The sequence below is a fragment of the Macaca fascicularis genome, chromosome 16, assembly GCF_037993035.2.
Source record: "Macaca fascicularis isolate 582-1 chromosome 16, T2T-MFA8v1.1".
Lineage (NCBI taxonomy): Eukaryota > Metazoa > Chordata > Mammalia > Primates > Cercopithecidae > Macaca > Macaca fascicularis.
The window spans coordinates 16,511,540-16,538,745 of record NC_088390.1 but is presented as its reverse complement, the minus strand read 5'-3'; the positions used below and the strand labels follow the sequence as shown (position 1 = coordinate 16,538,745).

The following is a 27,206-nucleotide window of genomic DNA, read 5'->3' as shown; positions in this document are numbered from 1 at the left end:
AACTTATTATATAACTAATTATTTAACTCACTTGGAGTCTTCTTTTTCATCTTTTTCTTCTTCATCTTTCTTTTCTTCTTCTTTTTTTTCTGTTTTTTCTGCTTTCTCCTCTTCTTTTTCTTCTACTTTTTCTTCTTGCGAGGGTCGGGCAATTTGCTGCTAGAATCAACCATCATTTGTAAAATTCAAAGGCAACAGAAATAGCTCCTTATAGTGTGATAAATTATGTCTATCCAAAAAAATTTTAAATGATTGTTAGTCATTTACAATGTAACTGGTGATCATGTGTTAAAAACCAGTCTAGAGGTTTATAATGTATTCTATATGTACTGTTTAAAGGGTCTTACACAGACACAAATGCTCACAGCATCTGGACCCATGAGAAAGTAAATATGTTAAGATTCTACGTGGAAATCTGGGGTTGGTTCCCTTTTTTGGCAACCTCCACATCTAATCTGTCACTCAAGCATTTCAATTCTACCTTAAAATTTGCTAACCATATATAATTTATCATGTTTTAGATACTTAATATGTTTCCAATTTTTTCATCACTATCTATAATGCTATAAGAAACATCTTTATGAGTTTATACTTTTGAGCTATAGTCTACTTAATGGAACAGTAAACAGCTATTGTCATTACTAAGACTGAAGTAATTCAGAAAAATACTAAAGATATAATAAGGTGAAAAGAAGTAAAATGCTTAAATATTTCTAAGTTGAGCAGTCAGATTAGGAACCCTTTTATCTCTGATGTCTCATTTGCAAAACCTGTGACTCTAAAAGAAAAAAGTGAAACTAAGGGTGCACTGAATGCTACTGTAGTCCCATATCAGGAGTTTCTCTTTCTGTGGTTTCAGTTACCTGGAGTCAACTGCAGTATGAAAATGGGTGACTGAAGTACAGTATATATGAAAAAAGACCACACTCATGTAACTTCTATTACAGTATATTGCTATAATAGCTCTATTTTATTATTTATTTGTTACTGTTAATTCCTTACTGTGCCTAATATACAAATCAAAGTTTATCATAGGGGTGTGTGTGTGTGTGTGTGTGTGTGTGTGTGTATAAGTGTATGTATATATACATATACGTGTGTATATATATGTGTGGAAATATATATATAAAATAGTATATTAAGGTTCGGTACTATCTGCGGTTTCAAGAATCCACTGGGAGTGTTGGAACATATCCCCTGTGAATAAAGGGGAACTGCTGTATTTTGTTTAAGAGACAACATCTCACTCTGTCACCCAGGCTACAGTACAGTGGTGTGATCTTAGCTTACTGCAGCCTCAAACTCCAAGGCTCATGCAATCCTCCCACCTCAGCCTCTCAGGTAGCTGGGGCTACAGGTCTCAAACTCCTGACCTCAAGTGATTCTCCCACCTCAGTCTCCCCTGAGTGCTGGGATTACACGCACGAGCCATTGTGACTGGCCTGCATTTTTATTTAATTCAGAAATCAAGACTGTATAACCAAATTAAAACAGAACTTCAACACATCTTTACAGCACAGCAGGCTGGCCCGTGCACACCTCCCTCCAATCCAAATCATGCCACATCATCTTCGCTGTTCTGGACTCACCTAAACACACCCAGCACTTGCACAGCTTTCTACCCTTCCCTTGCCTGGTAAAGTCCCACATAATCTCTACAATTCAGATCAAAATGCAGTATCTCCTGTGAAGCCTCTCTTGATTTCCACAGAGGAACTCTGGGCCCATGTCCTTCCCTCTCCACCACAGCCCACACCTGCTTGTAGCACTGTTACTAGGCAGCTTAGTGCCTGCTTATCAGCATCCGTCTGGCTCTCTGTGCCTTATCATCTCATCAAGAACAAGAATCCAATCTTACTTCTCTAAGCAGCCCCAGCTCCCAGGAGAGTGTCTGGACCATGATGATAGGTGTATGCGTACGTTGGATAAAACAAAAATCAAATTCCTTTATTCTGGTTATCTGAAAAGTTTTTACCTTCCAATCCCGACTGTTCATTCTGATTCAGGCTAATGTCAATCTTGCCTCATAGTAACTCTACCTGTCCTCTTACCTGTTTTCACCAGAAAACATGGAAGTAACTCATTAATTTTAAGAAAAATTTCCCTTAATAGTGCTCCAAAGTCTTCTACCTATTCATCAAAACCAACACTTAGCTTTTTCCTTAAGATAACGAAGGCCTTATTCGCCTCCCCAAAAGAAGTCCCACCCACATTATGCCTCCTTCTAATCCAAGGGGGAAGGAAAGAAGAAAATGAATCCCTCTTGGTCCACTTCCAGAACACTGCTGAACTGTGATATTTTAAAAATAATTCCTTTTTCACGTTTCATAAAATCTCCCTATGTCGACATTCTCTTTTGGTGTTATGGAATGACTTCTTAAATATTCCCTAGAATATATAAGTGATTGCATCACATGGCTCATTATGCCTTGACATTATTTTTCAGATTTCAAAATGCATGTCAATGGCTTTTCTAACACTCGCCATTCAATCAACATAACATCTAACCGTTAAAATACTTTTAGGTCATGTCCATTAAACTCCCTACATGCAAAATCACAACTGCCTCATCAGCAGTGGGCACTGCTTTGCCTCCTAGATCCTAAAATCAGAAAGTCTTCTCTCCAACTACAACCACCCATCGCACGCCTTCATTGTGACTGATCCTGCTTTGTCCTCATCGTGACCTTCAAACCCTTAGTCTATCAAATTTTCACAGTCCAGTGAGAACTGTACCTACTGTTGTACTTGCTAATTTGAATACCATGATTCCTTCACTTGCTTTATCTGACCTTACTAACTTCTCACCCTGGCTAACTGCCAATTTCTCTTTCTTCTGGGTATTTATTGCTAGAGAAAACTGATCAATCACAGAGATTTTAAAATTTAAACTTTCAAACCATGAGTAGGTCTGCTTTATAACTGGGCAAGTTTTATTCTGCTCGGACTCCCTGGGACACTACAGTGGTCACAAGACCTGTTTAAATGCTAATAACCTAACCCTGCAACCAATGTAGCATCCATATGTCACTCTGAACCAGTAAGATGGCACAGGAAGGACAAATCATGTCTTCTGCCTAGCAAGTGAGCTGTGTAACCCAGAAAATGGTTTATAGCCTAAAGATATGATAAGGACATGTCAACTCAGCAGAAGGTAAGGAAAGAGATTCAGTATCCCCTTAGACTTGGGTAACACATGCTAATCTTATTTCCCCAATACTTTTCTGCTTCTAATGCCAATCAGAGCTTCAAAGTAATCTCACACATTCCCTGCTGTCTAAAATCCAGCCAACAAATAACTTCACTCCCCTTTCCCTGGTGCTAGAGAATAAGAAACAACTGCAGCACCTGCTTAAACCAATCAGTGTAAAGAAGGCAACAGCTCCTGGCTCTGCAGAAAGTGTGGAAACAATCCAAAGAAATGGACAGAGTTGCTGGATTAGAGTTTAGAGAAGTATTTGGCACCTGTCCAGTAGAACTTCTCACCACTCTGTATACTGACCAGGCAGTGGTGAGCGGAGAGGAAGTGCAGTCAGCAGCAACCGAAGGACCTCACCTTTGTGCAATATGCATAAAGACCTATCAAAACAACTGCCACTGACATTCAAGAGAGTAAGGAATTACCTCCAATTTAAACAAGAGATGCTTGGAACTACTACTTTTGTTTCAGGCAAATCTGTAAAGAGAAGTGCCAATCAATCCACATGGTCTAGGATGAAGGTTACAAGTTACATCCCTCAACTCTGCAGGGTGGCTGGAGCAAAAGAGGTCCACCCCTTCAAAAGAAACCCTTCTAAAAGTTCCCTATACTGACACAAATATTCTCAATGGCTCGTTGTCCAGGTTTTTCCTTTTCCCCCCTTCTTTAAACCCAATACTTGAGAGTCAATAAAACAAGTTTAATTCTATCAGGATGTTAATACAACATGAAACACTTCGGTCAAATAACAAGCTATTCACTATGAATGAATATTCTAGAACACATATAAAACAAAATGAAAATTCAAAGAAAAAAGTAAAAGTTAAGTGTATTTCTTTTATTTTTATTTTATTTTATTTTTATTGTGAGACAGGGTCTTACTATGTCACCCAGGCTGGAGTGCAGTGGTGCAATCTCGGCTCACTGCAACCTATGCCTCCCAGGCTCAAATGATCCTCCCACCCTAGCCTCCTGAGTATCTGGGACTACCATCGCACACCACCACACCTGGCTAATTTTTTTGTATTTTTTGTAGAGATGAGGTTTCACCGTGTTGCCCAGGCTGGTCTCAAATTCCTAGGCTCAAGCAATTTCCCCACCTCAGCCTCCCAAAGTGCTGGGATTATAGGCATAAGCCACTGCACCTGGATTTTGTTTTTTTTCTTTAAAGACAGGATCTTGTTCTGTTGCCCAGGCTGGAGTACAGTGGCACAATCACGGATCACCACAGCCTCAATTCCCAGCCTCAAGCGATGTTCCCACCTCAGCCTCCTGAATAGCTGGGATTACACTATAGTGCATGCCAATATGCCATGCTAATTTTTTAATTTTTTGGTAGAAAATCAAATTTTTCAATTTTTTAACTTTTTGTATAAATTTTTAAATTTTTTTGTCCAGGCTGGTCTCAAAAATCCCAGGCTCAAGCAATCCTCCTCCCTCAGCCTCTCAAACTGCTGAGATTACTGGTGTAAGCCACCATGCTTGACCTGGTAAGTGTATTTCAACATAACTTAAGAACAGGATTCAGTTTCATCTGGGTCCTCTTTGGCAAGATCAAATAATAGTTTATGCTGAGATTCATTACTACTATATATAAATGAATATCTAATTATATATATGCTAATTATATTTGTGAAAATGTTCACATTTTTAGAAAACAGAAAAACAGACAAGTTCCCACTCAGCAGAAAATAAGTTGCCAAAAAACTAAATTACTAAATTTAATAACAAGCAGCAATTGTAAATAAAAATTTACAAGAGGAAGAAAATGAAATACCGTTTCACCACTGGACAATATTTTCTTTAAAAATATACTTCAGGAAATAAACAGAAAATATCTTAAGCCTATCTTATCAAAACATATTAACAATTAGTGTTCCTAAGCCAACTGAATTTCAGACTAACTTCCTGAAGAGTGAAAGCTGTCAATCACCAAAAAACAAGACTATGGCGATGGCAATGAAGATAACAGTGGCTACCATTTATTGAGCACTCTCTGTGTCCGACTCTGCACTCCAGGTACTTTACACACATACCCAGTTCTCATTAACCATGCAACCGAAGTATTATTGTCCCCCCGCTTCTCATGAATGTGGAAACCAAGGTTCACCAAGTGAAAAGACCCACCTAGAGTCACATAGCTACAAAGGGGTAGAGCACTCTGGGGTCTAAAGCTCTTGCTGGTATAATAAACTTTTTAACTTGTCTGAAACATTCTTTCGATCTAGTGACTAGCTAACAGTTTAGTCAGAAATTCCTCCAATTTCAAAATTGCTATATTTACCTAAGTATATGCTTCTGAATACCTTTAGAGAATAAAAACATGTTGGTATAAAGGGGAAAATGGTGTTAGCATAAAAAGAAGGGCACGAATTCCTGTGAAAAGTAATCAAGCATTTGGAAATGAAGAATATGGTTTCTAACATGACTTGCTTTACCGCAGGTAACTAGCGGTAAATTCTACCTGCACAGTGACAGACTTACCAGATGGCAATTTATGTTGGAAAAATGCAGCATTTACTAGGGGACGAAATTCTTACTGCTAGCAAGAACAATGTACATAGAATCAAACTATTACGTAGGGCATAATCCTAGATCCCAAATAACAACATTCAACAGTGGTTTTTGGCTTCTAATCTCTAATATGTATTCATAACTTCAACAAAAACATATAGAGAACCACACTCACTCTCCATGGAATGGTAACAAGCTGAACTATAAAAATGGGTTGGGGCAGACTCTTATCAGAATTTGGAGAGAGGAGTTAAAATTCCTGCCAATAATCACCTCTGAACACAATTTTAACAAAAATATAAATATCTGTCTCATTTTCCTATGAGTCTAAGATTAAAACTCATTTTCAGAGTAAATACTACACAAGCTTCCCTATGGCAACAGGTTTAAAAAAATCAAACTTTGCGAACTTAGAATCTATCAATAGCAAACTATACATTTTTTTTTTTCTGAGATAGAGTCTTGCTCTGGGATTCTAGGCATGAGCCACCAAGTCCAGCCTGGCTTTTCTTGCTTTCCTTCCTTCCTTCTTTTCCCTCCTTCCTTCCCTCCTTCCGTTCCTCCTTCTTCTTCTTTTTTCCCTCCCTCCTTTCCTTCCTTCCTTTTCTTTCTCTCTCTTCTCTCTTTTTTCTTTATTTTCCAGACGGGGGTATCTTGCTCTGTCACCCTAGGTGGGAGTGCAGTGGCATGATCTAGGCTTGCTGCAACCTCTGCCTCCCAGGTTCAAGTGATTTTTCGTCCTGAGCCTCCAGAATAGCTGAGATGATAGGTGTGCACCACCACTCCAGGCTAATTTTTGCATTTTCAGTAGAGACAGGGTTTCAGCATGTTGCCCAGGCTGGTCTCGAATTCCTGACTTTAAGTGATCCACCCGCCCTGGACTCCCAAAGTGTTGGGATTACAAGCATGAGCCATCGCACCCAGCCACAAACTATACATTTATCCGCTGAATAAAAACTACTTCCTATAAAAAGGAGGCTGGGAGTAGAGGATAGGTAATCAAACTCATATTGACAGGATCAAGCATAAACTTCAGCAGAACTCTAAAGAATCTTTAAGGAAACATGCCATAATGGCTGTGAGATTAGCTGAGCTAAACCTTCCTAACTGGAGCTTGGTTACATAGCAGAGAAGCAAAGCGATTTTTTTTTTTTTATTCTTTTTTTTTTTTTTTTAAATTTATTTATTATTATTATACTTTAAGTTGTAGGGTACATGTGCCTAACGTGCAGGTTTGTTACATATGTATACTTGTGCCATGCTGGTGTGCTGCACCCATCAACTCGTCATTTACATCAGGTATAACTCCCAATGCAATCCCTCCCCCCTCCCCCCTCCCCATGATAGGCCCCTGTGTGTGATGTTCCCCTTCCTGAGTCCAAGCGATCTCACTGTTCAGTTCCCACCTATGAGTGAGAACATGCAGTGTTTGGTTTTCTGTTCTTGTGATAGTTTGCTAAGAATGATGGTTTCCAGCTGCATCCATGTACAACCCCATCAAAAAGTGGGCAAAGGATATGAACAGACATTTCTCAAAAGAAGACATTCATACAGCCAACAGACACATGAAAAAATGCTCATCATCACTGGCCATCAGAGAAATGCAAATCAAAACCACAATGAGATACCATCTCACACCAGTTAGAATGGCGATCATTAAAAAGTCAGGAAACAACAGGTGCTGGAGAGGATGTGGAGAAATAGGAACACTTTTACACTGTTGGTGGGATTGTAAACTAGTTCAACCATTATGGAAAACAGTATGGCGATTCCTCAAGGATCTAGAACTAGATGTACCATACGACCCAGCCATCCCATTACTGGGTATATACCCAAAGGATTATAAATTATGCTGCTATAAAGACACATGCACACGTATGTTTATTGCAGCACTATTCACAATAGCAAAGACTTGGAATCAACCCAAATGTCCATCAGTGACAGATTGGATTAAGAAAATGTGGCACATATACACCATGGAATACTATGCAGCCATCAAAAAGGATGAGTTTGTGTCCTTTGCAAAGCGATTTTCAAATTATCTGGATCTCTGTCTCCACCAGGGTAAAATCAAGAAAGGTGATACATAAATTTTGAAAATCTTAACCTTGCAACTCAATTGTTTTTAAAAAGCAGTATTTCTAAACTTTTTTCTATATAGCAAATTTTCTATCTTTAACCTAGAACTTTTTCCTACACTCCAGACTTAGACTACCCACTTTACTTGGACATCTCATTTGGATGTCTGCTTAGACACCTAATAGCTATTTCAAATTCAGCCATGTCCAGATTTCCCCTCAAAACCTGCTCCTCCTTCATTCACGCCTATCACAGCAAATGGCAAGTCCACAGGTCAAAACTTGTTTTCCTTGATTATTGTCCTTCCCTCATCCCCACAATCAATCCATCAGCAAAATCTCGTGGTTTTACCTTCAAAAGTACATCCGGAAACTAATCCGTTCTCCCCACCTCCTCACTGTAGCGTAGTCCAAGCCAATGGGATTACTAAAACAAACTCCTAACTGGTCTCTCTGCTGCTTCTCTTGTCTCCTTACAAACTATTCTCAACAGAGCAACCAGAGTAATCATGTCACAACTGAAATCTGGCATCACTCTTTTCCTCAAAACCCAGTGGCTTCTTCTCTTACCTGCTATTAGCTCTAAAGGCATTCAACTTTACACAGAGAGCCCTTAAACTAACACCACCTAATTTCTGAAAAGCTGCCCCTCTATTTTGACACAAATAAATGGAATAAGTATACAAACAATTAAGAAACGACAAATTTGGTGGCATGAGATGATGCTCTAAATTCATCATTTAACTCACACCTCTCCCAAATACCCAGTGAAACAACCAGAGAAATGTAAAACTGGAGGAAAAATCTTCAAAATAATAACTTAAAAGCCAATGAGGGCAGGGCTAGCCTACTAGAAGTGCTGACCAACCCAAAACTGAGCCTACTTGGAGGTAAGCAACCTAAGGCTCAGGTCAAGGTGAGGGTGTACGTGGCAAGCCTTAGATCTGCAAATACATTCTGAGACAGGTACTTTGAAACATGCGACAAGAATGTATGGAAGAGAACACCGACACGGCTGGATCTTAACAAGGATCAGTGTGCCACAGACAGGAGTGAAACCGTGTCGCAGACAACTTCAGGACAGAAACGACTGTTTCAGAATAACAGACATCCCTGCCCCACAGAACTTCCTCCTAGAGCTCTCTCCTCTATCATCATGGGCAACTGGCTGCTAATCTGGCAAAGGTTAAGGTACACTGGATAAGTATCACCTTATCCCCTCACATTAATGTAGGACTGAACATGTTAAACAGTAACATACATAATTTCTAAAAATAAAGTTATGAATACTATTTGGTAATTAGGAAAAAAACTGTTAAAAATGTGCAGTTGAAGCCAGGCATGGTGGCTCACACCTGTAATCCCAGCACTTTGGGAGGCTGAGGGGGGCGGATCACGAGGTCAGGAGATCGAGACCATCGTGGGTAACACAGTGAAATCCTGTTTCTACTAAAAATACAAAAAATTAGCCAGATGTGGTGGCAGGTGCTGGTAGTCCCAGCTACTCAGGAGGCTAAGGCAAGAGAATGGCATGAACCTGGGAGGCGGAGCTTGCAGAGAGCCGAGATCACGCCAATGTGCTCCAGCCTGGGTGACAGAGCGAGACTACGTTTCGAAAAAAAAAAAAAAAAAAATTGCAGCTGAAACTTGTTTAAAACATAGATGGTCCCTATGATCTCTAGCTAAAAGGACCTTGATTCCACATTCTTTAGGGGAAGCAGGAAGTATTACAGGACCTTGATTCCACATTCTTTAGGGGAAGCAGGAAGAAAAGCCCTGGCAATATTCTTCTCTCTGATGGAATAGTGCTTCCTATCTCACTGTCAACACTCAATTTATTCCTTTTCTGTCAGTACATCTTTATGAAGCTTGGCAAGTATCCATCCTTTGTCTTACAGTACTGCACCCATCAGTGTACAAGTATGCCCTTTACCCTCCCTTCCCTGATCCTCATTAGCCCTGCTGACCCATTTCATTATTCCACTTTATATACAAATTTTAAAAACAAGGTTGCACTTGTACTAATGCCACTTCCTCACCTTCTATATCTTCTTCAACTCTGTGTAACCGTGTTTCTGCCCCCTCACTAATCCACTGAAAATCCATGTCTAAGGCACCTTGGCTTACTCAACCTCTAGCAGCATTTTACACAGTTGACTCATGAAACATTCTATACTTTTTAAAATAAGAAATACTGTTTCCAAAGAACATGTAATCACATCATGTGGGGTGGCGGTGTTCTGTGGGAAATAATGACCCAGAAAACATAAAAAGGTTATAGCTGTGCATACTGAGAACTGGGTCAATAACCTATATCTGGTAATCAGGGGGTATCAAACGAAGAAAGGGAGTTAAGACCCCACCCCAATAAAAGGGTGGCTGAGTGGGAACGCCCGAAGAGATTTAATAATGCTAACGAATAGTTGCAATGTCGGAGCTCATGTATGCAAGTCCTTATTGTAATATCTATCTGGGTGTGGACAGCAAAAGCCTCCATATTAGCTGTGATGATGGCAGTAGCACAGCAGCCTCTCTGGTAAGCACCCGTGAGCGATGGCAGCTGCTGATCAGTTGTTTTGGGGAAAATCATTTTGAAATTACTGAATTACAACTATGAAAACTAACCTTTTCAGTTTTGTACTTGTGGAAAACTACCTTTAGTAAAAGTGTCTTTTTTATTTTTTGGAGACAGGGTCTTGCTCTGTCACTCAGGCTGGAGTGCAATGGCACAATCACGGCTCACTGCAGCCTTGACTTTCCAAGCTCAAGCCATCCTCCCACTTCAGCCTCCCACGTATTTAGGACTACAGGCATGCGCCATCATGCCCGGCTAATTTTTTCTATTATTTTGTAAAAGACGGGATGGGTCTCGCTATGTTGCCTAGGCTGGTCTTGAACTCCTGGGCTCAGGTGATGCTCTGGCCCTCACCTCCCAAAGTGCTGGGATTACAGGCGTGAGTCACCACACCAGGCAGAAAAAGTGCTTTTTTAGAAATTAAACTATCTAGGCTGGGTGCAGTGGCTCATGTCTGTAAACCCAGCACCTTGGGAGACCGAGGCAAGTGGATCACGGAGGTCAGGAGATAGAGACCATCCTGGCCAACATGGTGAAATCCCATCTCTACTAAAAATACAAAAATTAGCCAGACATGGTGGCAGGCAGCTGTAGTCCCAGCTACTCGGGAGGCTGAGGCAGGAGAATTGCTTGATCCCAGGAGGCAGAGGTTGCAGTAAGCCAAGATAGCACCACTGCACTCCAGCCTACCTAGGCGATAGAGCAAGACTCTGTTTCAGAAAAAAAAAAGAAATTAAATTATCTAAACTCCACAAATGAAGTTAATATGAAACAAAATCAGGTTCCAGGATTTGTAAAAAATCCCTAACCAAGGTACCATGTTGTATCTCTCTCCCTTACTCTACCTGACCCCTCCTCAGATAAACAGACTGGCTAAAGATAGTGTATTAAAAGTATTAACGGTTTCATATTTAATTACATGATTATTGCTGACACTGAAATGCATGACTCAGATGACAGAAAGGTATAAAACTTTTCTAATTTTATCACACTAGAAACTTAAAATATATTTGAAATACAAGATACAATACATTAAATATATATATATAAAACTTCAAAATAATTACAACATCCTCATTAATTTAACAGAAACATCAATGTTTAAACTACACACTAAGGGCAGGACTTCTGTTGTAACATTTTTTGCTTGCCTATTTCCTCCAATCCTGAAATATCTTCCATACAGTAAGAAAACACACCTGGTTTCTGCCTCTCCGTTTCCCATAATTCCTTCTGACTAGAGCTTTATAATTCTCATTTTTCTTGGTTAAATAGTAATATAAAACACAATCAGGAACACTCTGTAAGAAACAAAACAATTATTTTTGAGGATCCAATGAAATAAAATTTTTTTTTAATTAAATATTACTTTCAAGGAAAATCTCTGGTATTCTCAAAGTACAAATTAAAGAAAAACAACAAGATACTTTGCTAGCATTTTAAGGCATATCTAGGCTCTAAAACTATTTACATTATCTACTATTATAACAGACAGTTACAGTTGTTAATCCAAATTATGTGAAAGATACCAGGAACTATCAGAAACATTCAAATATTTTCTTATTAACAAGTAAATTCCCTTTCTGCTTACATATATGTAAATTTTTAAAATGTCTTTAAATATTTTGTTCAAAAACATTAAAATCAATTTTATATTAAATATGGAATGATTCACAAATTTGCTTGTCATCCTTGCGCACGGGCCATGCTAATCTCTTCATCGTTCCAATTTTAGTATTATGTGCTGCTGAAGCGAGCACAAGACTCGTATTTTAATAAGAAATTTAATGAGGCTCTAAAAGCATTGTAATCTATGTGTTTTTAGGGAAATAAAAATCAGGTCATCTTTCATTAACCATTTAGTTCTGTGTTCTGTGTTAAGATTTCTGTTATAATTATAATTATCACTATATTAATCACATGAGACTCTTCGCAGTCTTTTTAAAATCGGTTCTAGTTAACTACTTATGTGTGTTAGAGCACAAGAATTTCAAAGTAACAAACATCACAAACCTACAAACATTCCCAATGCAAACCATGTCTTACCTTCCTCTCCAAGTACGATGCAATTAGTCCAAAGTTTTTTGGATGCTGGATAAACCTGAGTGAAACGAAAACAAAAACACACTTGCACACAAACATTTCAGCAACTAAAAAAGAAAACTTGGGAAAAGAAATACTATGTATAGGCCGGGCGTGGTGGCTCACGCCTGTAATCCCATCACTTTGGGAGGCCAAAGCAGGTGGATCACTTGAGGTCAGGAGTTCAAGACCAGCCTGACCAACATGGCAGAACCCCATCTCTACTAAAAATACAAAAATTAGCCGGGGATGGTGGCACATGCCTGTAGTCCCACCTACTCGGGAAGCTGAGGCAGGAGAATCGCTTGAACCCAGGAGGCAGAGGTTGCAGTGAGCCGAGATCACAACACTGGACTCCAGCTAAAGCGACAGAGCGAGACTCCGTCTCAAAAAAAACAGAAAAGAAATACTATGTATAGGGCTTTCTAACTGCCAATCTGAGGAACAACTGTAGAATCACTGGAGACTTTTAAAGGGCACAGATTTCTGGGCACCATACACCAGGAAATTATTGGTCTATGGTAATACACAGAAATCTGTACTTTATAAAAGCTCCCCAAAAGTTCAGACAGCACCCAAGTTTGGGAACCACTCTTAACATGACTTCATAACCCCAGTTCTTATCTGTTACCTCTCTTCCCACCTATAAACTTACAGGAAGATCAATATTCTCTACTTTTCACAGTATTGATTCAAACACCAAAATGAGACCAAGTTTTTGTGAAAACAGTTCAATTTACAAGTAAATGCCAAATACTTTTTACTAACTTATGTAGACGTCTATTAGAGAATAATTTAAAATATAAATTACTTGTCCTTAAAGATCTCCTTTTCATGGTCAGTCCAAACATTCATAAACTGCCTATCTTTATAAACTTTCATAGGGTCCTCCATAAGCCCATTCATGTTAATGAACTTGACTCGTCTTTGTTCTGCATCAAACATCATAGGTGGAATCACAGAGAGCTGCCGCATTTGTTTCTCATTATTCTGGAAAAAAAATACAACTTACTTAGAATAAAACATAAACTAGAAATTTAAGGAGGGCCATGGACCAATGCTCTTAATATACACTAAAAAACCATGTGTGCAGTTTAAAAACAACAGCAGTGTACACCACAGCATCTAACATACGATAATTACTCATATGTCTAATAAATATTCACTGTATGAATTACAGAGGCAGAGAATATCCATATCACTTTTTAAATAATCTAATCCTTTGAGAAGAATTATTTTCTTAAACTAAGCTGATCCTTAACATAATAAAATTTTAGACCTGGAAGATAAAAAGTAATGTCAAGTTCCTTATGGAGCATTTAATTATCATATTAGTCTCATTTTTAAAAATCTCAACATCATTTTAGAGAACAACTTTTACCGTCATATTAGAGAATAAATAGAAAAAAAACAGGCATCAAAATTTAAGTCAGTGATTTTAAATTACACTCACTTTACTATTAAATGCTTCTTGCTAATTTTACATCATCCTTCCATTGAAAATTTAAGGTTGTTATTCTTAGAAATGAAACTTGTTTCAACTAAAACGTTGTTACACGTGTAGAACTTACTTTTCGCAAAGTTTAACTGAGGAAATTTGTAAGTACAAACTTCTATTTAAAAACTTTTACCCAAATTACAAGTATTTACCCAAGTATAAGAAAAGGTATTTCCCTAAAAATTATCCTCATAAAAGTGGATACTGCCTAATAGTCAAGTCCTTACACAGTCTCTAATTTCCTGGGACACTCTCAATCAGTTTGAACATATAGTGTTTAGATTGAAATTACACATTAGATTGAAATTACCTCAATACATAAACTAATTTTAGATGCTTACAGATGTTTCCTCATGGAATCAGTCAAAGAGCCAATAAAGAAATTTAGGCCGGTCGGTGGCTCAAGCCTGTAATCCCAGCACTTTGGGAGGCCAAACGGGCGGATCACGAGGTCAGGAGATCGAGACCATCCTGGCTAACACGGTGAAACCCCGTCTCTACTTAAAAAATACAAAAAACTAGCTGGGCGAGATGGCGGGCGCCTGTAGTCCCAGCTACTCGGGAGGCTGAGGCAGGAGAATGGTGTAAACCCAGGAAGTGGAGCTTGCAGTGAGCTGAGATCCGGCCACTGCACTCCAGCCTGAACGACAGAGCGAGACTCCGTCTCAAAAAAAAAAAAAAAAAAAAGAAATTTAACAGAGATTTACTTAAATAATGGCTACATATTCCAAGGGCTGAATGTCATTTCAATCATATACTTTAGAGGTAATTTTAAAAGCAATATAGAGTAAGTGGTTATGTTTTAAAGCTCTTGAATATACCGCTACAAAACAAATGAAAAATTGCTAGGCACAGTGGCTCACGCTTGTAATCCCAGTACTTTTGGAGGCCAAGGCAGGAGGACTGCTTGAGCCCAGGAGTCCAAGACTAAGCTAGGCAGTATAGTGAGACCCCATCTCTACAAAATAATTTTTTTTAATTAGCTAAGTGAGAGGCTGGGTGGGGTGGCTCACACCTGTAATCCCACCCCTTTGGGAGGCCAAGGCAGGTGGATCACCTGAGGTCAGGAGTTTGAGACCAGCTTGGCCAACATGGTGAAACCCTGTTTCTACTAAATACACAAAAATTAGCTGGGTGTGTTGGCATGCGCTTGTAGTCCCAGCTACTTGGGAGGCTGAGGGAGTAGAATCACTTGAACCTGAGATGCAGAGGTATGCAGTGAGCCAAGATCATGCCACTGCACTCCAGTCTGGCTGACAGAGCAAGACGTTATCTCAAACAAACAAACAAACAAACAAAAAGTTAGCTGGACATAGTGGTGTACCAGTAGTCCCAGCTATTCAGAAGACTGAGGTGGGAGGATCACTTGAGCCCAAGAGGTGGAGGATGCAGCAAGCCATGGTCACACCATTGCACTCCAGCCTGGGTGACAGAGTAAGACCCTATCTCCTATCTCAAAAAAAAAAAACAGAGAAAGAGAAAGAGGAAGAAGAAGAGGAAAAAAGAGGAGAGGAGAGGAGGAAAAAGAAAAAGAAAAACCCACTTGTCCTGATATTATGCAATATTATGTGCAATATGTATTTAGGGCTTGAGATAAAATTTAGCAAGGATAACATCATCAATGTATTCCAAAAGAAGTATATTTCCGGGAATCTGGACACAGTGAAGCTGGTGTGCTCTGGAACACTGATAACTCAAAGGTGTCTCTAGAAATGGCTAAGATCCTGAAATCACATAACAATGCACTGAAAAGCTTGAGTGTGGGATATACCTCTGTGACTAAATATTGTAATTGCCCCTAAAGGGTTATGTATTTCAATGCACCAAAAATCACCTTGGAATCCTCTCTTTGGGAAAAAAGAATATCAGAAATAAGAAAGGAAAGAAAAACCACCTGTAAAAGTCTATTTTGATCAGTGTAAGAACAATCTGAGAAGTAATATGGATCAAGGAACTCTGAGATATAGCTTATATAGTTCTCTACCTCCTCCAGGGCTAGTTTAACTAGAATTCTGAAACCCAGTAAGTTATAAGAACATACTATATACTTTTATTTAGTTATGAATGCAAAACAGGGTATCATAATCAAATACTGATAGAACCCTATAACATATATCAACACAAAGACAAACTCTGTACAAACAGGCTATTTTTTCATCCTAGAGGAAAACTTACTGCAAGTAATTTTTCATGAGATCAAGCAACTTGATGGTTTAATTCACCACTGTATTCCCAATGCTTAAAGGAAAGTTTGGCACATAATGGGTTATAAATATTTGTTGAAAGAATAGACTTGATTGAATATAGATATGGAAAAGAACACACAGTTCCAGAGTCAGACTGCCTAGGTTGAGTGTCTGGCTCCACTATTTATTAATTTGTGACCTTGGGCAAATTATTTAACTTGCAGCTGGGCTTTAGTTTCCTAACTTGCAAAACAGCCATTAATTATAGCCTCCACTGGCCGGGCGCGGTGGCTCAAGCCTGTAATCCCAGCACTTTGGGAGGCCGAGACGGGCGGATCACGAGGTCAGGAGATCGAGACCAACCTGGCTAACACGGTGAAACCCTGTCTCTACTAAAAAATACAAAAAATTAGCCGGGCGTGGTGGCGGGTGCCTGTAGTCCCAGTCACTTAGGAGGCTGAGGCAGGAGAATGGCGTAAATCCGGGAGGCGGAGCTTGCAGTGAGCTGAGATCCGGCCATTGCACTCCAGCCCGGGCAACAGAGCAAGACTCCGTCTCAAAAAAAAAAAAAAAATTATAGCCTCCACTTCACAGAATTTTCATAGTTTAAATAACACATATGAGGTGCTTATCACAATTGGCAATTTTAAGTAGTAACTACCCCTCAAACTCCCCCTCCTCAAAAAACCAGATATAGTTAGTCCACCACAACCTAAACCAACAATATCCATAGAAAGAGGAGAAAAAAAACTGGCTAGGTTAAGTAGTAGTAAAGGGTACAGCAGAGGAATTCATGACACTGCTTTTTACTTCTAAATGTGCTAAGCAGTATATAAACAGGAATTTGACTTATCTATATTATTTCTAAATTATTTAACATTTCAGATTAAATCCACTTCACTTAATTTTGCAAATTGAGTATTAGCTGTATATTTAAGTCTTCAAAAAATATATTTATTTACACTTAACATTTATTTTGAAGTATAAAGCATTGTAAAAAATATCTTTGATCATTACTTAAGGCCACTACTTCAAATAAACAAGACTCTCAGAATTTTGAGATGAGGTTTAAGAAAAGCCATATAGTAACAAACCTGCACGTTGTGCACATGTACCCTAGAACTTAAAGTATAATAAAACAGAAAAAAAAAAAGAAAAGCCATATAATAAAATCAAAACTAGCAAAACTCAGTCAATACTAGATGGCTTTTGGAACAATCTTGAGAGTCTGAACACGGCTAAGAAGACTCAATGTTAGAAATGGAAATTTATTCTTATTCTGCATTTATTTTTATTAATATCCAATTAAACATTAGGCACCAGGAACTCAAAGATAGCCTGACCCAAAGGTTTATAATAACTGCACTCATGAAGACAACACTTTAGCTGATCATAAATATTTATTGAACAAAACACAATAGAAATAAATGTAAACTGACACTAACTAGACATTGAGTTCTGTTTTGGGAAAGTGAGTGGGGAAGCTTCACAAGGGAGGAAATACTGCTTTTGGGTCTGAAGATATATTTGTCAAACGTATACCTTGGTCTCTACTACCTGTGTTATAATTTTATTAATTCTGCTCTTTATACAGGCAAAGGAAATGCTTGAAAAACAAAGTAATACCACTTGCTACAAAAGAATATCTTCACCTAAAAAATTAGTGAAATTTTTGTTTCATAGATGAAACATTCTTGTTCATAGATGAATCTCTTCCATATATAAACTTAATCTCTATATTCTCATTCACTGGTCCCTTTCACTTCATGTTACCATACTTGTCTGGGACTATATCACCTGCATACAGATGACTCTGATATCTAACCATCCCCAGTTCAACTATATCCCAGGTTCACCTGCTAGACAACACCCTTTGAAGAACATACTGCCATTTGTAAAATACATGCTCCTTTGCCACTTTAGGAAAAGGCACCACCAGCTTAGTCCCCTAACCTAGAAACCAGGGAGTCACATTCTATTCTTCCTCTTTCTCATCTCCCACATCCCATCCATCTTGGCCTGTCCATTCTACCTTTCTATTACACTTTCCTATACATCCCTACAACTGTTGCCCTGACTCAGAACCTTAGTTTTATCCTAACAGCCTCTTCACTTCTCTCCAGGTCTCCTTGCTGCCAAAGCCATCTTTGTAAAATTCCAGTATGATCATGTGAATGCCTCATTTAAAAACCCTTTAATAGACACCTCAAATCTTTGACACAGTCTAAACTTTAGCACTAAATAAAGTTCCCACATTTACATACAAATAAACCCTTAGCTCCTAGTCTACAGAGCTAAAATGCTTTAATAATTAATGAATTAACTTGAATTAAATTTTCTTACCTCCTGCTCAGAGAGCCCATCAATAATTTCAGAAATCTCATGCTCACTCCTAGCAATGGTGGCTGAAAGACCAGCTCCCCTCTGCCCAACTCTAAACATGAGGGAGAAATTAAAAATATATTTAAAGGCCTTATATAAAGAAGACATATCAATTAAATTATAGATTACTTTTCTAAATGGAACTTTTTAACAAAGTTAAGAGAAGAAATGTAAAATACTATTGAATATATACTTTTAAGTAATGTTTGTGTCACCTATTAACAACAATTTAAATGTTACGATTGAGATTTGAAGGTTACATGTCCAAGTTCAAATGGGAGAACTAGTTAGGGAAAACTTCTAGAAAATCACAGTTACTGATGCCATTTCCATTTCAAATGGCAGTCTTTGTATGTCCTGTAGTAGACTTAGAAAAACACATGAAACATTTTTAAAAGGAGAGAAAAAACTCAACCAACATCCCTCACAAAGATTTAATTGTGAGTTAAGGGGCTTCCATACATGACTCTTACACGAAACAATAAAAGAGAAAACTAATGGTTTTAAAATCTTTGTAAAATACCTGTTCGCTAAAAGTAAAACAAATCAGAATCTATCAAAGAATTTAATTGGCCATCAACTGAATATACTTCGAATATGTTGGTAACAAAGGACTAAAGGATATTTAGGTCTGTTCTTGTTCACTATCATTTCCAAAGGATGTAATATTTTTAGGAACTTCAGAATTAATTTCAAAATAATCACATATTTAGATTCGACGGGATAATACAAAAAATTAAATTTACTAAGACACAATGTTTACTGGTTGATAATAAAGTTTTCTTTTCAACATAAAAGTTCTTTTTAACTTTTAAGTTCGTGGGTACATGCGCAAGTTTGTTTTATAGGTAAACCTGTGTCATGGTGATCTATTGTACAGATTATTTCATCACTCTGCGGTTAAACCTACTACCCACTAGTTATTTTTCCTGATCCCTCTCCCTCCTTCCATCCTCCACCCTCTACCCTCCGATAGGGCCCAGTATGTGTTGTTCCCCTCTATGTGTCCAAAACATAAAAGTTCGTTATAAACTTTCTTCATGATCAGTTTCAAGAAACAATAAATATTTGAGGAAAAATATCACAGTCATTAAACATCAAACTACTTACCGCTGAAATCTTTCTTGCTGTTCTCTTTGTTTTCGAATTTCTGGAAACTGCTTTTCATAGTATTCCCTTGTTTTGCTTTCTTTAGCTTTCCTCCGAGGATTATTTTCTATTCTGTCCACTTTTTTCTCCCATGCTTCCATGAGCTGATCATAACGCTGGCAGATTTTTTGTTCCTATTAAATATCCGTAGCAAATTAATAATAATTAAACTAAACTCTGATTCTGACAAACCTAATACTTTAAAATAAATGCTACTTCTTAAGGTTAAGTCAGAAGTACATTTGGCTTATGACTCAATTGTGAATGAAAAGCTGAAAGAGGAGAGAGGAAAGGTAGCTCTGTTTCCTACTAAGATCAATACACAGAGCACAGGTTGGCTGGATATTTTAGTTAACATTAAGGCTATGCATATTTATAAACTACTTGACACCTACTACTAGTAGTAGCTGACCAGTTACTTTTATTTTGCTTAAAACATTATGTTATTGTTGTCCCAAAAAATGGAAAATTTAAAATACAAACATGTAAATAGTTCATAATCTGACCAATTACCCAAAGGCAACCATATGAACATTTTGTTGTCATCCTTCCAATCTGCGAAACAAAACACGCATGCTTTAACGGTTCTATTGTTGGAGGTTCTGGTTGACTGACATTTTTTGCTATTATAAATAATGTTATATAATAAACATTTTGACAGTATGAAAAAGGCAGAAAATGATTGGTTGTACTTTATCAAAAAAAGAAATCCAGGCTGGGCACATGGCTCACACTTGTAATCCCAGCACTTCGGGAGGCCGAGGTGGGTGGATCACAAGGTCAGGAGTTCAAGTCCAGCCTGGCCAATATGGTGAAACCCCATCTCTACTAAAAATACAAAAATTAGCCAGGCATGGTGGCGGGCACCTGTAGTCCCCGCTATTTGGGAGGCTAAGGAAGCAGAATCGCTTGAACCCGGGAGGCGGAGGTTGCAGTGAGCCAGGATCACGCCACTGCACTCCAACCTGGGTGACAGACAAAAAAAAAAAAAAAAAAAAAACACAGAAATCCAGTGAACTACATGAAATTGAGAATTAATGCTTCTAGAGAAGTAATTGAATTATGATACCATTTTCTAAATAGAGAAGAAAAGACAGACGAACCCCCCACTGTGGACAAAGAACTGTCAACATATCTGATGACATATGGATAGAGGAAAGTGAGGAAGGGTTCATGAAAAACTGCTAACATGTTCATCTTAAGTGGCACTGTAGAAGAGAATATTGTCTTCCTCACATTCCACACCACACCCCACTCCCACTTCTCAATTACTCTTGTATGTCTTCTGTGTCCTTCACCTTTTCTCCATTTCCACTGGTACCCTCATAATCCAGGCCAACACCATCCCTCACCTAGATCAAAACAATAGCTCCCATACATTCTTAATGTTGTAGCCAAATGCAAATTCTTTTTTTTTTTTTTGAGATGGAGTTTCACTCTTGTTGCCCAGGCTGGAGTGCAATGGCACGATCTCAGCTCACCACAACCTCTGCCTCCCGGGTTCAAGTTATTCTCCTGCCTCAGCCTCCTGAGTAGCTGGGGTTACAGGCATGCACCACCATACCCAGCTAATTTTGTATTTTTAGTAGAGATGGAGTTTCTCCATGTTGGTCAGGCCAGTCTTGAACTCCCAACCTTACGTGATCCGCCGGCCTTGGCCTCCCAAAGTGCTGGGATTACAGGCATGAGCCACTGCGCCTGCCCCGCTAAATACAAATTCTTAAAATGCAAACCCAAACATTATGCAACCTCCAGGACAGTATGCAACCTGGCTCTGGCTTCCCTCAGCAGCCTCATTTCTCACCACACTGCCAGCTCAGTCTACACTCCCTCCGGCTCCCAGACCTTCACTTAAGCCACTCCCTCTGTGTATACAAGTTTGCAGAGAATTGGTTTTCCCCTGAAACTTCCCCTCATAACTCCTATCTGCCTTAGGTGTCCTCCTCAGTCATCCATAGTCCATGACCATGGTGTGATCCAATACTATGACTGACCTGTCTGACTCCCAACACGTTAGGCTCCCCCTAACTACTAAAACCATATGGCTATCTTGCTCACCTTTGCAGAATAATATATGGCACAGAGTACACAGCCAAGTGATATCTAAGCAAATCGGTGAAAATACAAACCTTATAGTGTTTGCATCACCAGTGAACTTATTTAGTGAGTACCAGAATTACAACAAAATTACTTGGAAAGGAAAAAAAAAATACATGAACGAATTTCTTACTTGATATTTATATGTTCTTGGCAAAAAAACAATTCAAGACCAGTAATTTAAGGTTGTATGAAGGAACAGACTGGCAAATTAGAACGTTAGATGTTTTCCACCAAATAAAAGCTGCTGACTCTTGAGCTTTACAACTCATTAAACTGTCAGGTCATTAACTTAAGGCACAAAGTTCATTTTTGATGTCGATTTAAAGAGTAGCATTTATTTAATAGACACTTGAGTTTAAATGTAGTAACAGTTTATCTGTAAAATTAGTATAAACATATTATGAAAATAAAATTACTGGCATTATATTTTCTATAACTTAATTCCCATGTATATAACCACAAAACTTTTGGACTGCAAGTCATATAACAAAATATGGAAAACTATTTGAATTTGAAAAAGCTGAACCCTAGCTGACCCCATTTCTAATAAAAGAAAGAATAGTAATATCTAATCAGCACGACTGCAACTTACCCACAACTGTTTGAGGCTTAAGAAACTAAAGTATCTTTCATATTCTTTTAAACTACTCACCATTTTATTTTGACTAAATGAAAATGTGCTAGATAGATGACCAATGAAATTAATTTGATAATATTAAATATAAACTATGGTATCAAAATGTTACTACAATTAGATTTAAGTCATATATATATATGATTACTTTCTAAATCAGCACTTATCCTCAAATGAAGTCAAGGACCAATCTTATTAATAGTAGGAAAGTGAATGCCTAAATGAGCATGAATGGGAAAGCTGTACAAATTTCAGTTAACAAGGATAGGACCTCACCCTTTGTTTTCTTGCATGATTTCTTCTTTTAAAAAATAAAATGAGTTTTTTCCTCATCACCTGGTTTCTAGAAGAGAAAAATATGGTTGCATGACATTTAGAAAAAGCACAATTTAATAATGCACTCACTTTTTTTCCAGAGACACTGGAAAATAGGCAAAGATCACTTAAGAATTTATGATGTAAACAAAGTTAATCCTAATTTTTTCACCCTGCAAAATAAGACTTTATAATTTTTGCAAAAATTAGAACTGACTAAAGTTCCTCCCATTCTACAGTAAGACTTTATACAAAATGGTTTTAACTTTCAATTAGCACATCCAAATATAAGATAAATATTTTCAAATTAAAATTACAGTTACTTATCCTTCTTAACAACTCTGGTGACATAAACATCTTACTCTTTGAGGAAGGGAGGGAGAAGAGAAGGAAATGTTTTTACAGTTACCTCCCTACATCAGGTGCTAACCTCCCTTCTACGAGGAGAATGTATACCAACATATGTAGAGATAGGAGACTTCTGCTTTAAACAGAAGATTTTCTTCAGTCACAGAATGACACAGTCCACTCTAAGAAGTAACGGAGGGCGATGTGACAAAACAGGAAGATTTCTAATATATCTTAATCACTTTTTAAATTGGAAGCACTGTGACCTTCAAAAACAATGACATGCAGGTTCAAATATAAATATTTATACCCCACCTATTTCCAGAAAGGATTTCAAGCTGATTATTCAAATACAAATACAAAGCCAAGGCAAGTAGAAATAATTTTTTGGATTATCTGCCACTCAGGACTAACATTGACACTGGCTCCACTCAAATAAGCATGGACAATCAGGAGCTGGCTATATGAAAAAGTAGCCAAGAGATGAAAAGAATTATTAAAATGTACATTTGCTATTTCATACAAAGCAAATGACGGTGAAGAAAGAATAGCTACTGAATGACTCATACAGATGCATGCAGCTGAGGAAATATTTCAAAAGGTGTCATACAGGGAAGCATTACTATATACTCAATTTGCTCTAATTATAATTATATGTTACTCAAAAGCAAATGACAATGAACAAATACAATCTTAAATGTTTCCTAGGAATTTAAATGAAGTCAGCCAGTCAGTAATCCATCTCAGGATAGTGTGCTGAGCACTAAATAGGCAATGTAGATGACATGAAATAAATCGGACAGGGCTGCTCTCCAGACTGTATCAGGAGAAACAGGACAACACCACAAACATAACACCGAGGCTTTGTGGGGAAAAAAAAAAAAGTCATTAAGTAGCCAACTAGATCTTATCTGCTCTTCTACTCTTTAAAAATGTTAAAACAGCTAAGCAGTTCCAAAACAAGGTATATTATATGTGAGTTTTGACTAACTTACTTCTAAGGGTTCTCAAGATCATAATAGCATCTCACAGAAAAATTCACAAATACATAAATTTTATTATGAACCACTTACTTAACAAAAGTTAAAATTATTCAAATTCAATTGTTTTCATGCATACTACCATGCAAATCATATTTGCCACCAGTTCTGCAAAGTAGTCAATAATTGCACATACTCTCAGTTAAGAAATTTTTAAAAAGAAAAAAGTATATATATATATATATATATATAAAATAGCAATGTGCTCATTAGTAACCACACTAGTAAATAATTATAATGTTCTGGTTATACTTAATAAAACATATAAAGTAGAAATATCACATTTTTGTCACAAACTAAGAATAAAGCACCTAAAACTCTCTTAAAGTATAAAAAAAAAAAAAAAAAAAAGATACCTATCTAGCTTCCTCTCTTACTTCAATCAGATCAAGAAATTAAGATTTTCTTTTCACTTATTTTCTTATTCCAAAATCTGCATCCATAAAGGCCTGGTACTAGGATGAGCAAGGCTAAGCAAACTACATTCTGGAGCAGCCTCCTCACCCACGAGGTGACTGAGCGCTTCCAAGGCACCAGGACATTAAATGGCAGAAGGGTCTACAAATACCGTCATTAGCAAGAGTCATGGAAGGGATTTCCCTAGAATAGGATTTTGAATAATGATAAAATGATCCGTGGCACTTCTACTTTGCAATGGCAGATGTGGCTTGGTGGGGGACGGTGTCATCACTAGTCTTAAATGAAAAAGCTTCATTATCTTACTTCATCATGCGCCTTGCAGGTACTCCACTGAAAAAAAGACAAAACAGGAGGCAAAAAATTCAAGCCTCAAGGTAAGCCATTTCAATGTTAAGTATCCACCTTTTTTACTAGCAGATTATAAAACCAGCTAGTTTTATGCAATAATTTATTTCATTTTTTGGCCTCGGAAACTCAAAGCTGTTACCCCAACCCCCAAGAAGCCAGAGGAAGATAACATATAGTAAAACGACAGCAAATTACACAAATCTAAAACATACCTACACTATATTATAATAATGTCAGCAGATAACAAAAATGATCTCTTTATAGAATATATGGTCTTTAATTGAAGAACTCCAAAGATGATCAATACTTACGTCTTGATGTTCTCATGGTACACCTTGGTATCTGATGGCTGGTTATAGAGTGGCTATAAAAGAAATCAAATATTTATATATAAAATGTTGTACATATATCTATGAAGAGACAAAGAAACATAATTTTAATGTAAGCACAGGTAAAGTACTAATGGATCTACACAATAACATGCCCTACCAAAACCTCCAAACTTCTATTTTTTTTATTTACTTATTTTTTTAATTATACTTTAAGTTCTAGGGTACACGCGCACAACGTGCAGGTTTGTTACATACGTATACATGTGCTGTGTTGGTTTGCTGTACCAATTAACTTGTCATTTACATTAGGTATTTCTCCTAATGCTATTCCTCCCCCATTCCCCACCCCACGACAGGCCCCAGTGTGTGATGTTTCCCACCCTGTGTCCAAGTGTTCTCATTGTTCAATTCCCACCTATGAGTGAGAACATACGGTGTTTGGTTTTCTGTCCTTGCGATAGTTTGCTCAGAATGATGGTTTCCAGCTTCCTCCATGTCCCTACAAAGGACATGAACTCATCCTTTTTTATGGCTGCATAGCATTCCATGGTGTATATGGGCCACATTTTCTTAATCCAGTCTATCATTGATGGACATCTGGGTTGGTTCCAAGTCTTTGCTATTGTGAATAGTGCCGCAACAAACATACATGTGCATGTGTCTTTATAGTAGCATGATTTATAATCCTTTGGGTATATACCCAGTAATGGGATCGCTGGGTCAAATGGTATTTCTAGTTCCAGATCCTCGAGGAATTGCCACACTGTCTTCCACAATGGCTGAACTAGTTTACACTCCCACCAACAGTGTAAAAGTGTTCCTATTAGTCCACATCCTCTCCAGCACCAGTTGTTTCCTGACTTTTTAATGATCACCATTCTAACTAGTATGAGATGGTACCTCATTGTGGCAAAACCTCCTAACTTTTAGATTCCCTCAATAACTGTTAATCCCATCTCCTGTCACTCCCACAATACAGTTTATAAATCCATTGTTTCCCATAATAAGTATATTTATGCACATTTTTAATTTCAAAGTATTAATATTCCCTAATACTCAGGAGTATTAACCATTGTCACTATTTTAACAGTAACATTCAAAGAGTTTTCTAATTCTGTTCTTAATTCTCATTCTACCTGGAAGGATTAAATAGCTGCTCAAGCAAAAACAAGCCCAGGATGATGCTTCTGCAAAGGTCTGCAAAGGTAACCAAGTTCACTCATCATTACTTTAAACTTCATCTCAAACTCTGCTCAGCTACATCTCTCTTATCCCAAAATAAATGGATCATATTCCATCTTATCCCAAGAAAAACTACCAAAAAAAAATAAAATAAAATCACTGCAAATGAAAAAAGTAATTTCTTACTTACCAGTTCAACTTTTGGGCCAAGACCTTCAAAAATTTTATGAGCTTCTTCTGCTTTTTTCTAGAGATAAAGACATTGTTGTATCATATAATTAAAAATTACATTATCTAAGTGCAAAATCATTATTTAAAAATATTTATCTAAGACTAATCTATAGATGAACTTATCCTTATTTCCAAATATCCTTCTTCTATATGATAGGCTGAAATATGTTCCAATTATTTTTTATTTTTTCTTAATTTGTAGTTACAATGATAAAAAAAACTCTGAAATTGTATTTTCATAGCTTTCCTCACCAAATTCAGTCAAAACTTAACATTTGTATTGAAAGCAATGCCTGAAGAATTGACAAGTTTTTAAAAAGCAAATAATTATATTAAAAATCTGGAGAGAGGGAATGAAAATTCACTATTAGAAATAAATCCCCCAACATTCTACATACTTTAACTCATATTATCTCTAACAGAAACTTTTTAAAGCAATAAAATACCATAAAATGGCCACTCTTTACTGTGGTAAGCCACACTGATCTCCTTGAAGAAAAGCTGTTAATGAGCTAATTTTCTACTCACAAGGAATCCTTAGTAATAGCTGAACAACAAAGAAAACCGCTAATTTGAATTATTCAAAGTGCTCA

General features: G+C 37.5%; 1 protein-coding gene and 1 non-coding gene across 49 annotated transcripts in view; both read right to left on the bottom strand.

Moving 5' to 3' along the window:
- Positions 1-27,206, bottom strand: part of NCOR1 (nuclear receptor corepressor 1) — a 191,217-nt gene that overhangs the window by 95,941 nt on the left and 68,070 nt on the right. For 16 of the 48 annotated variants that reach the window (XM_074018641.1, XM_015437694.4, XM_074018640.1 and 13 more), the window contains 10 exons: positions 26,573-26,629; positions 25,180-25,232; positions 24,824-24,850; positions 22,674-22,740; positions 19,625-19,797; positions 18,476-18,566; positions 13,260-13,438; positions 12,413-12,467; positions 11,566-11,667; positions 32-159 (listed from right to left, as the gene is read on the bottom strand). In XM_074018641.1, the coding sequence (XP_073874742.1) occupies positions 32-159; positions 11,566-11,667; positions 12,413-12,467; positions 13,260-13,438; positions 18,476-18,566; positions 19,625-19,797; positions 22,674-22,740; positions 24,824-24,850; positions 25,180-25,232; positions 26,573-26,629 (932 nt within the window). Of the gene's footprint in view, positions 1-31; positions 160-11,565; positions 11,668-12,412; positions 12,468-13,259; positions 13,439-18,475; positions 18,567-19,624; positions 19,798-22,673; positions 22,741-24,668; positions 24,851-25,179; positions 25,233-26,572; positions 26,630-27,206 lie in introns of all 48 variants that reach the window. The other 32 variants (XM_074018658.1, XM_074018657.1, XM_074018653.1 and 29 more) reach the window with 5 other exon arrangements.
- Positions 12,022-12,126, bottom strand: LOC123569569 (U6 spliceosomal RNA). Its single transcript, XR_006693393.1, has one exon. It is a non-coding gene; the product is annotated as a U6 spliceosomal RNA (small nuclear RNA).